At 49.3% G+C, this 12,684-nt stretch overlaps 2 protein-coding genes across 2 annotated transcripts; one reads left to right on the forward strand and one right to left on the reverse strand.

The window, feature by feature from the left end:
• Positions 1-955: 955 nt before the first annotated feature.
• On the forward strand, positions 956-2,570 carry LOC128271944 (beta-1,3-glucan-binding protein-like). The gene is made up of 3 exons (XM_053009636.1): positions 956-1,290; positions 1,361-1,515; positions 1,647-2,570. The coding sequence occupies exons 1-3, from the start codon at positions 1,036-1,038 to the stop codon at positions 2,425-2,427; spliced, it is 1,191 nt and encodes a 396-aa protein (XP_052865596.1). The 5' UTR covers positions 956-1,035; the 3' UTR covers positions 2,428-2,570.
• A 4,244-nt stretch (positions 2,571-6,814) lies between these two features.
• LOC128270176 (heterogeneous nuclear ribonucleoprotein A3 homolog 2-like) lies at positions 6,815-7,255 on the reverse strand. Its single transcript, XM_053007582.1, has one exon. It carries the CDS (start codon positions 7,253-7,255, stop codon positions 6,815-6,817), a length of 441 nt encoding a protein of 146 aa, XP_052863542.1.
• Between the last annotated feature and the right edge of the window lie 5,429 nt (positions 7,256-12,684).

The following is a 12,684-nucleotide window of genomic DNA, read 5'->3' on the forward strand; positions in this document are numbered from 1 at the left end:
AACTTTGAATAATATTAAGGTGCAAACAATGTATGCCCGCCGATCGGTGGGATGTCACAATCGGCGGTTTACACAACTCCGTTCGAAGTAATTAACGTTTCATGCATGTTCATGCACGGCGGGTCACGATGTACTTCGGCGATAAAACCTGTTTGGTGCCGCGCGCTCCACACAACGCGTGTTGTGGTTTGCATCAACAGCATGTACCGTTTATGTTGGATTTGCCGATGGAAATCCCCTAATTGTGCGGGAATTTCAATTTTCCCTTTCTACGGTCGTGCCAATGCTCGAGGTGGCCGACTCCGGCAACGTATCGCGTGCGGTATCGGTCGAAAATACATATTTTAATCGCTCACTTTCAACGGTTTCACGGGCCTCGCGGCGGTCGCGCCGGGCGGGTGTGAGCCTGGCGTGACGGGGCTCGGCTTCGTGAGATGCGGCGTCCATGATAAGCGTCCAGTGAATCCCGTGTGGTGATCGGTTATCTGAAAAGCTTATAGTGGTCGGTACACGATCGGTTAGTTCTCACCGCTGGCATGGGGCTAGCTCGGTGGACAATGGTGTGTCGATCATAGCGAGAAGTATGAATAGGGTTATAAATAATGTAAAAGTTTCGTTTACTATCATACGCTTATCATCTAAACATTCAAATGAAATGTTGTGACAATTATTTTAATTCGTACAAGGGATACTGAATTAACATATCGAATAAAAACATTATCTTCAAAGTTCTTCTATTGATCAAAACGGAAGAGCTTTAAAATATGTAAAAAATGAGCCCGTCCTTCACCAATAAGAACTTTACGGTCCACCCAATGAGGGTTAAGCACCGGGACGATCCGGTCAGGCAGAACGGAACAACCTGTTTGCGCATCGCGTAACGCGTTCTGCCGATCGTGTTCTATCGGGCGTTATAAAACATCCGCCGTCGATCGTCGTCGGTCGCCAGTATCGCCTCAACCGTCAACGAGTCTGGTGGCTCGTCCGAGATCGTTTAGTTGCGTTTGGTGTGACGGTTTAGTGACGAAAGTGACAATGAAGTCAGCGCCGGGTGGTGCCGGGCGATTGATCATCGCTGTTCCTCTATTGCTTTGCGCTGCGGGAGGTAGCGTGTACGGTGAAACTACGACCCCGACCAGTCCGGGGTGTGTCAAATCGGTCACGACGGCGAGCGGTAATTTGATCGAACGGGGGCGCAGCTTCTGCAGCGGTGAGCTCATCTTCGAGGACAACTTTGACTTTCTGGACTTCGAGAAGTGGGCCCACGAGAATACCCTGGCCGGTGGCGGTGTAAGTTGGGCGCAATCCTACCCCCCGCGGGCGCCATGATTGACGGCATGATTTGCCCCGTTCCTTATAGAACTGGGAGTTCCAATGGTACACAAACAATCGGTCCAACTCGTTCGCCGAAGACGGTGCGCTGAACATTCGCCCAACGCTAACGGCGGACCATCACGGGCACGGTTTCATGACATCCGGCACGCTCAGCCTGAAGGGCAACTACCCGACGGATCAGTGAGTATTTTCGACAGCGATAACCTTGGTGTCACGGTGGGAATCCCCATTGGTCTGGTGTGGGCCATTCCCACACACTCGAAAAGATTAGGATGCCGCGAAGCTTATCCCGCGTCACTTTTCGTCTTCAGCTGCACCAACGATGCGTTCTGGGGCTGTGAGCGGGTCGGCACGTCGCAGCACATCGTGAACCCGGTCAAGAGTGCTCGGCTCCGAACGATCGAGTCGTTTAACTTCAAGTACGGCCGGGCGGAGGTGCGTGCTAAACTGCCCACAGGGGATTGGTTGTGGCCCGCTATCTGGCTGTTGCCGAAGCGTAACGCGTACGGTAGCTGGCCGGCGTCGGGAGAGATCGATCTGATGGAGTCACGCGGCAACGACAACCTGATGCTGAATAACGTGCAAATCGGTGCGGGTCAGGTTGGCCAGACGTTACACTTTGGCCCGGGCCCTGCCTACAATGGGTACGAGAAGGCGACCTTCAGCAAGAATGCGCCAGCGGGCCAGGAGTTTAATAAGGACTTCAATACGTTCGGGTTTGTCTGGACACCGGACAATATGACGGTGAGCGTCAACGGAGAAGCGCTGGCCACGTTGGGCGGAGACTTTTGGATGTTGGGCGATTTCGCCCGCCACGGCGATCTGGAGAACCCGTGGCGTCACGGGACGCGCATGGCCCCGTTCGATCAGGAGTTCCACTTCGTCATCAATCTGGCGGTTGGCGGTGTGGCGTACTTCCCGGATGCGGCCACCAATCAGGCCGGTGGCAAACCGTGGCGGAACGACTCGCCACAGGCGGCCACCGACTTCTGGAACGGGCGCACCCAGTGGCTGCCGACGTGGAACCTCGACCGGGACCGCGGCAAATCTGCCTCGCTGCTGGTCGACTACGTCAAGGTGTGGGCCCTATAGAGGTTGCTGCATTTATCTACTGGGGACGTTGGGCGCAGAACGGCCATTTCATTCACTTTCATCCGGTCCCATGGCGGAGCCAACCATTTTAGTAACGGTGAATAAATAATGGAACTGGCGAAAAGTTTTTTTGCATTCAAGGACTGAAAAGTGTCGAAACAATAGTTGATATTTAGTATCGGTATGGGTCCGGGGAGCGTTCTGAGTGCAGTGTAGTGTTCCGTTGACGGTTTACGGGCAATGAGAAAATAGTTTTCAGCTTTCAGCTTCTGGTATAATTATCGTATAATAAGTGTCGGGCGCTGGTGCCTCCAATGAATGTCCGGTTAACAGTGTTTCAGGAAACATACTAACAGTGCTGTAAGCTTCAGTGACTTCCATTTCGTCGCTCGCGATGATCACGAGATTGAAGTGTGAAAATAGTGATGTTTAACTATTAGCCAAATTATCGTTTTAATTTTGTTTTTCAACCCTTTAAACCTTTAAACCCAATTAAACGTGCCGTTTTTCGTTCGATGAGTTATTTATATTTTTGTTTGACTACATAAAAAGGGTTCCATTGAAACTTCACAACGTTTTGTTTCTGAAAATAGTTTTAAAATTATTAGTTACTTATCAAAACTAGTCTAGTTACTAGTCAACCTAGTCACAATTCTTTAAAAGGATGTGCTCTTAAAAATTAGACTGATATTGTTCACTTTCGCCGATCTTCGACCGACAGTATTTCGTGGAGCTTGTGTGACCTGTCATTGTTCCGCCAATTAGAATCCCAGCAACTTTCAACAGCATCGTCTGTCCGTCCATAATTAAGCGACCTGTGGCAGGATTCCTGCGCTGTACTGGTCGTTCCTGGGGCAACCGTTTCAATCCTTTAACTGCTCCGTCCACCGGTTGCGTCAAACAGGCATCGAGAATTGGGCGCGATGGGCCCGATGAAGCCCTTACTTTTCAGGTCGAACACCTCGGGAACCCATCGGGGACTGACATGTAATTATTTGTCAATTTATTTACTAAGGCCAAAAGAGTCAAGGTTATTTAATTATCGCCGTCAGTCAGTTCGTCGGAGGCTTTGGCGGTGGATCTAGAGTTCCCGGCTGGGCAAGCTGAGACTGTTTCTCCCTCCGGTACTCTTCCCAGGGTACGATATTAATGGTTTTGATTGGACCGATCAAACGGTTAAGCAGTTTACCGGCCGGCTTGAGCTACCCGTTTGGGAGGATGCAGAATTGGCTTTTCCACCAAACCAGGCGTTGTAATTAACCTAATGTAGCTTGCACTATGGTCGATTGGTTTGCAATACTTTACAGTCCGACCCTTCGCGTGACGGAACCGGCATCCATTTTGGTTGTTTTCCTTTCCCCGCTGAATGGATGGCGGGGATTACGCCGTTAAACGATTGCTTTATCCAGCGTGCAGTCTACGGACCATCAATAACTGATCAAACCTTCCTTTCCCAGCCTAACGCCGCCCCGCGCTTAGAGTGGGAGAATCCGGGCCTGGAATGTCCGGTTAAGCTGCCAACTGAATGGGGGGTGTGTGTACCCGCCCGACCCGTGTCTTCGCGGGTGGACCCCGGAACGCGGGTTGATGGATAGTCGAACGACTCCTCGGTCGCTCACTTCGCACAGTTCCCAGCGATATAGTGCGCGCGGTTATATTGAAAAAGTTTTCCAATAAACTCCCCCAGAAACCCTTGGCGCGAAGAAGTGTGTGCCCGGAAGGGGTGGCGAGGCCAGGTCATCGATGTGATGGGACCACCTTTTTTTGTTATTGAGCAAGGGCCCGCGTTGTGCTCGAAAGTTTTCGGTTTACTTTCGTCAACCCGTAAACTAAACGATACTTCTGACACACGGGCGCGCGTTCGTGTGTAACTCGTTACTTGACGCCTTCGGTCTTTGGCGTCATAAAAAGTCCCGGCGACGGAAGAAGTTAAGCGACAGTGGCACCCGCGGCCGGGAAAAGTTTGATTTATGAATCGGATCGTTTCACGGGCCCAAAAGAAATTCACACCACCACACATCGTGAAGGATGAAAATAGCACTGGCCTGCGCCTGCGGAGGGTATCTGGTTCAAGATCTGGCAAGTTCGGCCAAACAGCCAGCCATACGCGGGATGGTTAAAATACGATATCGCAAGAAATGTAACGAATTCGGAGCCAATGTTTGCGAAAGCTTCCACACCGAGAACGCCTCCGAAGAGTTTGAGGGCGGTGCGGATTCTATTGCTTTTGAATTGTTTGTGGCCGATTACGGATAAATACGGGTTCCGCCTTGCATAACCCGTTTTCGGGTGAAAGTAGATCAAGCTGATTGCGTTCGGTGCGCAACATCAAAGGCGTATAGCGCGGTCCTTGGTTGAGATCCTGGCCGGATAAGCTAAAAGACCACCTCGGGGTTCGATTCTTTACGGATTTACGCAGCCTCCGGAGGCGGATGGACGGAATTGCGAAAGGAATGCCACCGGCGAAGGGAATTATTTTTCGGGCTTTCTTGCAAACCTCTGTTTTTTCCATGTAACTTTCAGGGCGCGATTGAATGGTTGAGAAAGTGTTGTTTGTTTCTAGAATAAAAATGTGTGGGATTTACATTTTTTATAAGTTTTACATATCTTTCAACTCATTTTTAACAACAACTTACAGACTCGTTGTTCTGATTGTTTCGTAAGAATGAGTCATGATTTGATTTGAAGATAGCCACGTCCGGGAACTTCGTTCCTCTCACTTTCGTGGGATGCACAATAGCATTAACATAAGTAACATTTTTCGGCACGGGTCGAATTCAACGGAATTTCTTCGTCATTTGGCCTTTAATTTCTACAGCGAACTTTGATATTTTTAGCTGCAATGTGTATATGTTTTTCATAATTTTTATTGGCATATTTGTTAATAATGGACAACATTAAACAATTTCTGTACGTATGCTTTGACAAAAACTCTAGTTTTTCTCCGTTTTTCTAGTTTTAATTTAAAAGCTTCTAATAGACAGTTCCGATCTTTATGATGGGATCTATACGATGTGAAAAAGGGAACGTTCCTACCGCAACGACCACCCTCCCCGCGTAAGGAAATCTCGACTCGACCCCAACCCCGAGGTCGCACCGAGCCACAATTCTATTACGGGAAGCGTTTTATAACGAACGAATTTCGTTCTATTCTTCGAATCTCCGACATCCGCAGGGCAAGGCTGAGGTCGCCAGTCGCGAACGGAAAGGGGTGCGTGAATTTATTGTTGGCCATTTCATTGTTGTGATTTTTCGTGCCCTTGCCCGCGAGGGAGTTGCCAAATGCCAGAAGCGCCCGTTCGCAAACCGTCAGACTGGTGCGGTTGAGAAGATGTTTAACTTTCAATTAGGCAGCAGGAAATTGTTTGCGAGCAAAGTTAACATCTTGGCCCCGCTGGTCGGAACGGGTGAATTGTTAAATCACTTTCTGATCGGTTCCAGGGCCGCCGTGGAATGCGTCCGTGGGAATTTCCCACAGGCCCGCCAAGGTTGCCCAGCGACGGACAGGCGAGCATAAAATTTTGAAACGAGGCGCTTAAGTTTTATTGCCAAGAGTTGGCAAATGCATCCTCTGCAGGAGGACACCGGCGAGGTCTCCGAGCGTTCGAGGTTGATTGGTGATGTGGAAAATGAAGTCGAATGGCAAAATGAAATTTTCATTTCGAAACACATTTCGATCGCCATCGTCATCTTCGCCTTGGTTTGGGAGCATTCCGAATAATAACCAAAGATAATTTGCACTTTACGAACGAACATAACGGGGTTAATGTGGTGTTGCTTGTGCTTTACGGCAAACAGAGCTTTTTAAACACAACTGTCCGTATAGTTAGCGCACTCGGTAGTTCTTTGCAGAGGAAACCGACGAAGGATAAAGAAAGTCCGGCTGGGACGCCGAGATTATTCAAACAATCTCAAACGAGATCTATAAAATGACTTATAACGAAAGCAACGTTCGGCTGCGCCACGAATGGTAATAAATCTTTTCCGTTAATTACCGGCGGCGTGACGCGTTTCTGTGGATTTTGCGTGGAATCTCAAATGAATCGACTCACCAACACCACGCACCGCGAGAACATTGGCGCAGCATAACTTTCGAAACCGGCAAACATCGCATCCCAGCATCGCTTGGGCCGGATCTGAGCTCGGAACACAAATTGCGCCAGCAAGCGGCCACGAGGAAGATTACTTTGTCGCGCCCCAAGCCGGTCCTGGTCGTTGTCAACCGATCGGAGCCGGGCTTCCTAAGTGAACGAGACACCAGCCACCAAGCACCTCGAGCGAAAGGAAGAACGCGAACGTGGAGTGTAAATAGTGAAATAATTTATTTGGCATCACTGAGCCTAATACTTCAGGTAGCTAGGCGAGCACTGTCGGCGGGCTCGGTCCATTAACCGAAGAACCCGTTGTTGTATCCCGACCCGTAGCCGTATTCATAGCCGTTCGAATACCCTCCATATGGTCCTGCGAAGCCTCCATAGGGTCCTGCGAAGCCTCCATAGGGTCCTGCGAAGCCTCCATAGGGTCCACCACCGTAACCACCGAAGGGCCCACCACCGTAACCTCCTCCGAAGCCACCCCCTCCGAAGCCACCTCCGAACAGTTCGAGACCGATGCCGATACCACCGAAGCCCAGCTGCCGCTTGTTGCGATCCACTTCGGAGTCACTAGCCACAGCTTGCAACACCTGGCTGTCCACCGCTTCCAGCTGTGTCGGCTGGACTTGTTTCTCGACCCCGGCACCAGCGCCAGAGTTCTGGATCGGGATGGCAAGCGAGATCCCGACGGTGGTCATCACCAGCAGCCACAACACGCACACTTTTCCCGACATGGTCCACTTGATCTTCAACAACAGTCTGCAGACGAAAGCCTCGGTCGTCGTCTCGGTTGATCGCGTTTCGCGCTTCTATGCCAGCCACCATCGGGTGACACTCTTATTTATACATCAAGATCTCACGACAAGCCAACCCAACCGCTCGAAAACCGCTCGGTGACATTGAAATATTTTGGACGATCATCGCCAGCGGCGGTTGTCAGATTCGCAACGTCTTGAGATTCGTCTCGTGGGAATCGGCTTCGCGTTTGTCTGCGACGTCTGGAGTGGGGTTAGCCTTGACTCTGCGAGGCTTTCGCGCGGGTCAAAGGGGGGTGACGTAGTTCAGTGACAGCTCAAGACATTGACCGGCGCGCGGAACACTCCTCCGAGCGGAACTTCGTGTGGGTGTCAAGCTGCTGGACGATGCCATGATTGAAACCTGTTTTGCTTCCGCGAACCCTCCAGGTTTTGGCCTCTCTTCTTGGAGGCGATTCTATTGGTGGTTTCCGATATGTGACTAGAAGTGGCATCGGCTCGCAACGGTGATCGAACCGGTTCTAACTGCTTTCCGTTTGAGCATCGGCCGTACATTACGAGAACCGTTGCGTGCGGAGAACTGTTGATCTGTTGTTTACCTTCTTGGATTCGGAAATCCCCCGGAAGATCGCGCCTTCAATACAGTATATTTGAATGATATTATTGGTGCTATGAATGGGTGAACGAGAAGCCGTGTTTCATCAAGGTTCACTTTAAATATTAACAAAAGTAATGCCTACGGCGAGTCAATCGCGTCTAGAAAGGCAAAAATATTAGGAACTGTAATGGAATAAACTATAAACATTTTGTAGCCTGTTGTCTTACGTAAAGCGTTGAAATGTTTAAATATTATCGGTGTGACGAGTACAATAGTCAACGAAAAAAGAAGTGAAAATAAATAAAAAACAAACAAATAAAATAATGGATGAATTAAATATCTGAATTAAAGACTCAATAAATGTGGTCCTCACACAAAACCATATTCAACATTTAACCAAATCTTCTAAACAACAAGTCCCGCACCGGGATCGGTCAGTTCTTTGCGTCCTATTCTGTTCCTCCACGTTCCCGATGGAGTTTCTTTTCGACTTCGAAACGATAACATTCCGTTCCCGTGTAAACAGGGAAACAAGGGTTCAGTACCACCTAATGATGTGTTCTCCACCGCTCCGGTGCCGTACGCAAACACGACACGGAGCCCCGTTTTAACACAGGGCAATCTAAACACACCTCAACAAAATTAATCACAGTTTTTAGATTAGTTTAGGCGCGGATCACTTACCGGGGGACACCGTTACCCATTCCTGGGCGGGCGGCTACCGGTCCGATGTTTGATGATGGACGATGGATGATGGTCAACAAATTCCTGGCGGCTTCCGGCTTACACTTTTCTCTCCGCCCCGCTCATGGCCCAAAACTTTTCCACCTTCCGGATGATCGCTCCGGCCGGAGTGATTGCGGCATTCGGTCCGGATTGATTTGATTTGCGGCCGAGGCCGTTCGAGAAACGAACGAAAGAAAAACAATTTCTCACTCGCACTGGAAGGCCCCGGGAGGGGAGGGGCGGTTTGCGCGGAACATGCAGAACCCTGTTCGCTGCGCTTCGGTACTCGCATCCTGAAGATCACTCATCGGCACTTCCGCCGGTCGCCGGTGAGGCGTGTAATCAAAATCGAAAACTTTTTCAAGGCACACCCTTTTTTTAAAAGTGCCCTTCCAGAAAGGTGCTATCGAGTGGAGAGGGGCCACTCGGACGGCGGACGGAGCGTGACGCATTCTCTATCTCAATCGTTACGGGTTGATTAGGATTTTGAGCGGAAACAAGATTCCTGCAAGCGACGTACATCCGGTTAAAATAAAGAACCTTCGTTCCCGATTCGGCGCAAAAACTGGGAGCTTCATTACGCCCTCCACCGGCACGATTTATAGGTCGGTACAAGGAGATCTCTCTGGCGAAGGCCGACACCTCGCTGGCATAAATTACGACTCTTGGCATAAGACTTTCACAGGGATGGCGTTAGGGAAACACTACTTACGGGATGTACGGAGGGGCTTTCACGGAGTGGTGTAGCCGAGGCGAGGATTAGGTTTACTTTATGTGAGCCAAGAGAAGTGGACATCCACCCGGTGGACATCGTCCGGACGGTGTACATTTTAATGGATGCACTAGATTGCTGCCAGAGAATCAGAATCTTTCCCACGTCCGTAGACACGTTGCTGTCGTTTAAGAAGTGGCTCGACGGAACGACGACATTGGCTTTTAGATGGCATCGGCAAACACTCCATGCCGCCACGTGGCGACACCTCAAGAGCAAACGTTCCGTCCCAGGTTCCGCCCGGTGTGTGGTGTGGTAAGACAATGTCACCCGTCGGCAGCCGACAGCAACAGCACCATCTGGAGCTGGGAGTGAATCCGTCGGAGCCAAGACATCAGAATGAACCGTGCAGAGGCGGCTACACGCCATTCTCCTTCATCGTAAATTCAAAATTTAAAGCTCGCAACATCAATAGCACTCTTACCGTGCACGGGTCATCCCCGGCCGCAGTGCCCGGGTCCGGGTTGTACTGGTTTCAGTGAGTCACGTCTTGGCAGCAAAGGCTGCGATGTCTCGTTGTTCGCATGGTGCGCCTTTCGATAGACTCCACCGGGGCCAGAGGATAGTTCCGGGAGCATCCTTCGATAATTTCCGGTAAGTGAGTTTGCTTCTGGAGTAGCACCCCCGGGGGGAATATCAATAATGGGTTTCGACGGAGGGTTCGGTGCCACAACAGGCCACCGCCAGCTATCCGGCCGGGGCTGCTCTCGTTTGTTTGGCGGAAGTGTCGTAAATCAAAGAATAGTTTTAAGCTTCACCCGAAACCGGTAGGTCCACGGGCGACGCTCGGTGCAACTACCGCCCCCGGCGTCTGCTGGTGTATGTGTGCGTGTTTACCTTCAAAACGGCGGAACGTGTTCATAAATCTTGGCCAGTGTCGTATAAATAACCTCTCTGCGTACCAGCGCCACGTGGGATGCAAACTTCCATCTTTCGTTTTTTTGTTCGGTTTCCAACTTCCCTTTTTGTTTGGTTTTGACTCGTCTCCGGCAGTGTCGCAGCCGGGTAATTTAAGGATTACTGCTAGAGGCACCCAAACACACACATACACACACCCACACACATGCATGCGAGGCCAGGTTGCCAGGGAACAATGAATGTAAATGTGAACCAAATTGAGGCCGCTCGGGTATTGAAGGGATAACCAGGGAAAGCTCCCCGGCGGAGGTCGTGCCGGCGAATGGACTGAGTTTGCATAAATCATATGGTTTTGAAGTTAATTGAAACAGATTCGACACGGGACTCGGGGCGTGAGTGCCTCACCGTTGGCCAGCAGTCACCTGCCGGCCCGGGCCCTTCAAGGACGCCATCTCCCGAGCATCGTAAAAATGGGACTGCCCGTGCCGTGCCGGTTCCCTGTGCGCTATTTGCATTTCGGTTTTATGGAACCGATGGTCATGAATAAAATGATGGTCTTTTCAAAGGAAATTTTAATGTTGATCTTTATATCCCATCACTCAGAGTGGGTTTGATGTGTCTCAATTAGATGGATACGGATACGGAGGGTATAAAACTACTCACAGGACAGATCGCTTGACGGCTTGGCCTTCGTTCTAGGAAGATTCCTGAAATTGGACAAATAAACCAGTTTATGTGAAAAATTAAAATGAGAGCATTCACTTATGGTTTGACAGGAAGAGCTTAACAAGTTCAAAAAAGTCTCGCACTTGATAAGTATTTTATCAGTTCCCTTGTTTAGATACATGCATAAGACGATTTAGATGTTGTTTATGCTTTGTGTCGCACCAATTGCTATCGTCTTAAATAGGCTTCGTTTGTTACAAACCTCACGCAACGCAGTGCTATGAAATTAGTGTTTCACACCTGCCCTAACACAACCCATCACGGGGTCCCCGGTGTGCTATTGGTTAGGGTCGAAGTCGGTTACGCATTAGTGGAAAGTGTAATATTCACTTACAGGCAGCGAAGAAACCGGACCGGAAGTAACCGACCGCTCGGTTGCACTGGGGAGTTGAAAATGCTTTAATTTGCACCAAATAAGTACACCCGGTTAGTGTGTGGGCCAAAAGGGTGAAAGGGTCGGTCCATAAATTTGGCGCCATGATAAGGGTTCAATTGCACACCTCCCGAGCACCGATATCGCTCTCGGAGGAGATCGAAGCCTTTTGCGCAGAGTAGTGCAGTTTCCAGCAGAAGGTAGGACCAATGAGGACAACGATCCCATTTATTACGTACCGTACCAGGTATCCGAAAGGTCCGCGCGTCTTCCGGATGTGCGCCCGGCCTGGCGATGTATGGCGAAGAAAGAATCGGGAAGTAACTTTCAAATAACGCGAACGCTAGTTTGGCTAAAATTTAAGACCCGATAGAGTGGCCACTTTATGTGTTTAAAAAGTGCGCGATCGTAGGTTCGTGTTAGGATATAGTCCCGCTGCGGCAGACAGCAGACGGTCCTACTCTGCCTAAATTATGCACATTTCGGTAACATCCCTTGGGGGAATCTATATTCACATTTTTTACGGTTTTTGGCCATTTTCATTACGGAGCAATTCATGCGGGGATAGGAATCTGTAGGAACAACACAAAAAGAAACATTCGTTGTTCCCATTCTTCGTCTCTTCCTATTCGGCCTCTTTTCCAATTTTAATTTTCTTTTTTTACTTTGGTTTAGTTTAGAAACTGGTTTTAAAGATTTTTTTTTTTTTAATTTCTGCTGCAACGTTTTATTAAAGGTTGCTCACTTGATGTGGAGCCTTTAGCTGTACTTAGTTTAGTATTTTAGCTATGGTTACCTGTTTTAGTCTTCGGACTTTATTGTGGTTTTAGTTGTGGGTAACTTTTCATAGCATAGCATAGTGGTTTGAAGGTTCTGAAGTGGATATAGCATTAAACACGCTTCTTTGTATGTCGTTCCGCCATTACGTTTTCCTTTGGCAGCTTTATTACTGCAGTTTTTGTTCCCATCGTCTCTTTATGTGCAAGTTTTTCCGCGCACAACGCCACGAACTGTTCGGTTTTGATTAAGAATACCGCACACCATTAGGCGGATCTCCTACCGCACATCCGCCGGAACGGAGCGCAAATGGGATGCACGTTTTGTAGTTCCCGAAGCACAAGCCCCACGAGGGAGGCGTCCTTTTTTAATTCAAAGTTCTCTAAACAACCGTGATCAACCTGCTGTGCGTCCCGGGAGTAAGACCCGGACGGGTGGTAAATGATGAAATGTTTCTCTCTCTCTCTCTATTTCACTGCTCTCCTACGGGAAATGCTGGAGTTCTTTATGCTAGCCGAGGCGTGGATGCTAATTTGGCAAACGTCTTTCACTTGGGAGATAGTTTTATACTCTTATTT

This window comes from Anopheles cruzii, chromosome 3 (assembly GCF_943734635.1).
Source record: "Anopheles cruzii chromosome 3, idAnoCruzAS_RS32_06, whole genome shotgun sequence".
In the NCBI taxonomy this organism is placed as follows: Eukaryota; Metazoa; Arthropoda; class Insecta; order Diptera; family Culicidae; genus Anopheles; species Anopheles cruzii.